The sequence below is a fragment of the Otolemur garnettii genome, unplaced genomic scaffold, assembly GCF_000181295.1.
Source record: "Otolemur garnettii isolate 467f Iridium unplaced genomic scaffold, OtoGar3 scaffold00145, whole genome shotgun sequence".
Taxonomy (NCBI): Eukaryota; Metazoa; Chordata; class Mammalia; order Primates; family Galagidae; genus Otolemur; species Otolemur garnettii.
Genome location: NW_003852540.1, coordinates 1,649,390 through 1,653,050, shown reverse-complemented (window position 1 = coordinate 1,653,050; position 3,661 = coordinate 1,649,390). Strand labels below are relative to the sequence as shown.

The 3,661-nt window shown below is 45.2% G+C and overlaps 1 protein-coding gene across 1 annotated transcript in view; it reads right to left on the bottom strand.

Moving 5' to 3' along the window:
- The window catches only part of ANKFY1 (ankyrin repeat and FYVE domain containing 1), a 117,922-nt gene that overhangs the window by 84,221 nt on the left and 30,040 nt on the right, over positions 1–3,661 (bottom strand). The window contains exon 2 of the mRNA XM_012810939.2: positions 268–460. Within this exon, the coding sequence (XP_012666393.2) occupies positions 268–460 (193 nt within the window). The remainder of the gene's footprint in view (positions 1–267; positions 461–3,661) is intronic.

Below are 3,661 nucleotides of genomic sequence, written 5' to 3'. Positions count from 1 at the left end.
AAAAAAAAAAAAAAAAAATAGAATTTGCATTAGCAATGCTATCACCATGACTCTGATACTCTTTGCTGAAGATAAGCAGTAAACAAGGAAGATAAAAATCTTGCCTCAATAAGCTTATATTATAGGGAATAAAGGTTTGCTAATATCCTGATTAGAGAGAAATAAATTTGGAAAGAAAGCCAATGAGAAGGGAGAAGTTGTAATACCACCCAGGAATTAAGCAAAAGGGTGGGCTTCCCAAAACCAGCCCTGTGTCTAGGAACTCACCTATACTGCTCCTGCTCATAGAGGTCAGCCACAATCATCAGCAAGCGGCTGATGAAGGACTCGCTGCTGCTTTCCTTGCTTGCTTGCGCAGCCAAAAGAGTGCACCTCTTCTCTGTCTCTGCCAGTTTCTTCTGCAGCTTGACATACTCTTGTCGGAGAAGCATCAAGTGCTTCTCCAACTTGGCCACTTCCTCTGCAAGGGAAACAAAGAATCAAGTTTATCACGGCAGGTGTCAAACAAATAGCATTCACTATTCCCTCACACCACAGATAGGAAAGCCACCAAAGTGACTATCCACATGATGTTTCTACTATTTTGGTAAGAGTCTTATAGGATCAAGAATAGCTTTGATTCAGAGTGCTGGTACTGGGTGAAGACGACTATCATGATACAGAATTTCTCCTCTCAGAAGCTCCATATGCAGTATGTAACAAAGAGATGTACATAAGGATGCTGACAGCAACTCTGTAAATCCATTACGATAAAGGCAAGAATCTTAAAGAGAATAAAATCACCTAGTTTTTGAAAACACTAATAGTAATAACTAATTTTTTTTTTGAGACAGAGTTTCACTATGCTGCCCCATAGAGTGCCTTGGCATCACAGCTCACAGCAACCTCCAACTCTTGGGCTTAAGTAATTCTCTTGCCTCAGCCTCCCAAATAGCTGGGACTACAGGCACCTGCCACAATGCCCAGCTATTTTTTGGTTGTAGTTGTCATAGCTATTTGGCAGGCCCGGGCTGAGTTTGAACCCGCCAGCTCTGGTGTATGTGGCTGGCGCCTTAGCTGCTGAGTTACATGCACCGAGCCATAACTAATTTTTACAGTCACATGTCCTTCTAAAAGCTTTATATGAGTTCTCTCACGTAATCTTCATTAACAGCCTTACAAGATAGATCTAGGCTCGGCACCTGTGGCTCAAGTGGCTAAGGTGCCAGCCACATACACCTAAGGTGGCGGGTTCGAATCCCCAGCCCAGACCTGCCAAACAACAATGATGGCTGCAACCAAAAAATAGCCTGGTGTTGTGGCGGGCGCCTGTGGTCCCAGCTACTTGGGAGGCGGAGGCAAGAGACTGGCTTGAGCCCAGGAGTTGGAGGTTGCTGTGAGCTGTGATGCCACGGCACTCTACCCAGGGGGACAGCTTGAGGCTCTGTCTCAAAAAAAAAAAAAAAAAAAAAGATAGATCGAATTATATAATAGTCACACTTTATAGATAGGTATATTTGGACACAGAGACATTACAAATTTGCTCAAGATCATAGAGCCAGTGAGAGGTACGGCTAGGTTAGGAGCCCAGGTATTCTTATTCCAGGGCCTGTGATCTCATTAGCCACTACCTATACTACCTAACACTGCCCTCACTCAGGCAAAGATCAGGGCAGCCAGTAACAGTTCAGATGGAAGTGAGTCATATTCCACAGGTGTGCTGGGAAAAAGATTGAGAACCTCTATATTTGATAAATTAAATTCAACAAACATTTACCAAGTATCTACTGGGCACCAAAGTGCACAATGGAAGCAGTGCAAAAGCAGATATATCTTCCTCAGAGCTTTTAGTTACTGGGAAAAATGAACATAAATCAAATGAATTTTATTGTATTTTGTAATTTAACAATTGCAACAATTAAATGTAAAACTACAATTCTACTTTAAAGTGCTACAAGGGAAAAAAGAGCTATGAGAGCTTATAGGGAAATCTAATTGGCCAAATGCAATGGCTTATGCCTGTAACCCTAGCACTTAGGGAGGCCAAGGCAGAAGGATCACTTGAGACCAGGAGTGCAAGATAAGACTAAGTAAGGGTAAGAGCCTGTCTCTACAAACAGAAAAAAATTAGCCAGGCATGACAGGGCTCGCTGGAAGGGAGGGAGGGAGTGAAGAAGGAAGGTAGGGAGTAAAGGAAGGGAGGGAAGAAGGGATGGAGGAAGGAAGGGAGGGAGGGAGGAAGGGAGGGAGAGAGGGAGAAAAGATTTAATTTAGGAGGTCAGGGAAGGCTTCTCTGAAGAAGTAAACAGTTCCAAAACGTCTCTCTTCCTTTACCTGGAGCTTGCATCTTAATGGGGGAATGGGACGGGGAATTCATGTAACCCTGCAAATAGGCACCTTTATAAATCAAGGTCTTTAACTATGGGTCCACAGTGCTGCTACAGTCATCCTCTAGACCAGCGATTCTCAACCTTCTTAATGCCATGATGTATTTTCATTGTTACAAAGGGGTCAAGACCCACAGGTTGCGAACCGCTGCTCTAGACCTTAGTCCCTTCTCTCCTCCTATTCCCCATGATAGACATTCCAAATCATGGCACTGCTGTCAAATCTATCTACCACTCAAACTGCCTCATTCTCAGCCAACAATCAGAGAAAAATGAGCTACTGCCAGCAATTACTCACACTACCCCAGGCTTCCTCAGAAAAAGTATCCCCTCTTACCCAACTATAATCATTCCATCTAGGCTCCAAATCATGTCCCTCTCCCCTGATCCTCAGGACCTCTGCTTTATCATCAACCTCCCTCCTCCAGCAACTTTAGTCTTTCAACTGGATGCCCAGCACATAACTGGTTCAACTCTCTATCTATTAAAATCCCCTGTCGAGGTTTAGCCCCTGTAGCACAGTGGTTACAGCACCGGCCACAAACACCAAGACTGGCAGGTTCAAACCTGGCCCAGGCCAGCTAAACAATGACAACTGCAACAAAAAAACAGCTGGGTGTTGTGGCAGGCACCTATAGTCCCAGCTACCTGGGAGGCTGAGGCAAGAGAATAGCTTAAGCCCAAGAGTTTGAGGTTGCTGTGAGCTGTAACGCCATAGCACTCTACCCAGGGTGACACAGTAAGACTGTGTCTCAAAAAAAAAAATAAAAAATGCCCTGTCCAGGCCTAGCACGATGGCTCATGCCTGTAATCTCAGCACTCTGGAAGGCTGAGACAGGTGGACTGCCTGAGCTCACCGGTTCCAGACCAGCCTGAGCAAGAGCAAGACCACTCTCTACTAAAAATAGAAAAGCTGAGGCAAGAGGATTACTTTAGCCCAAGAGTTTGAGGTTGCTATGTGCTGTGAAACACCACAGCATTCTACCAGCAGCAACAAAGTGAGACTCTGTCTCAAAAAAAAAATTTATGTATAGCAAATACATAAACAAAATTTTTTAAAAATCCCCTGTCCAGGCTCGGCGCCTATGGCTCAACTGGGTAAGGCGCCAGCCGTATACACCTAAGGTGGCGGGTTCAAAGCCAGCCCAGGCCCGCCAAAACAACAATGACGGCTGCAACCAAAAAATAGCTGGGCGCTGTGGCAGGCACCTGTAGTCCCAGCTACTTGGGAGGCTGAGGCAGGAGACTCGCTTGAACCCAGGAGTTGGAGGTTGCTGTGAGCTGTGATGCCACAG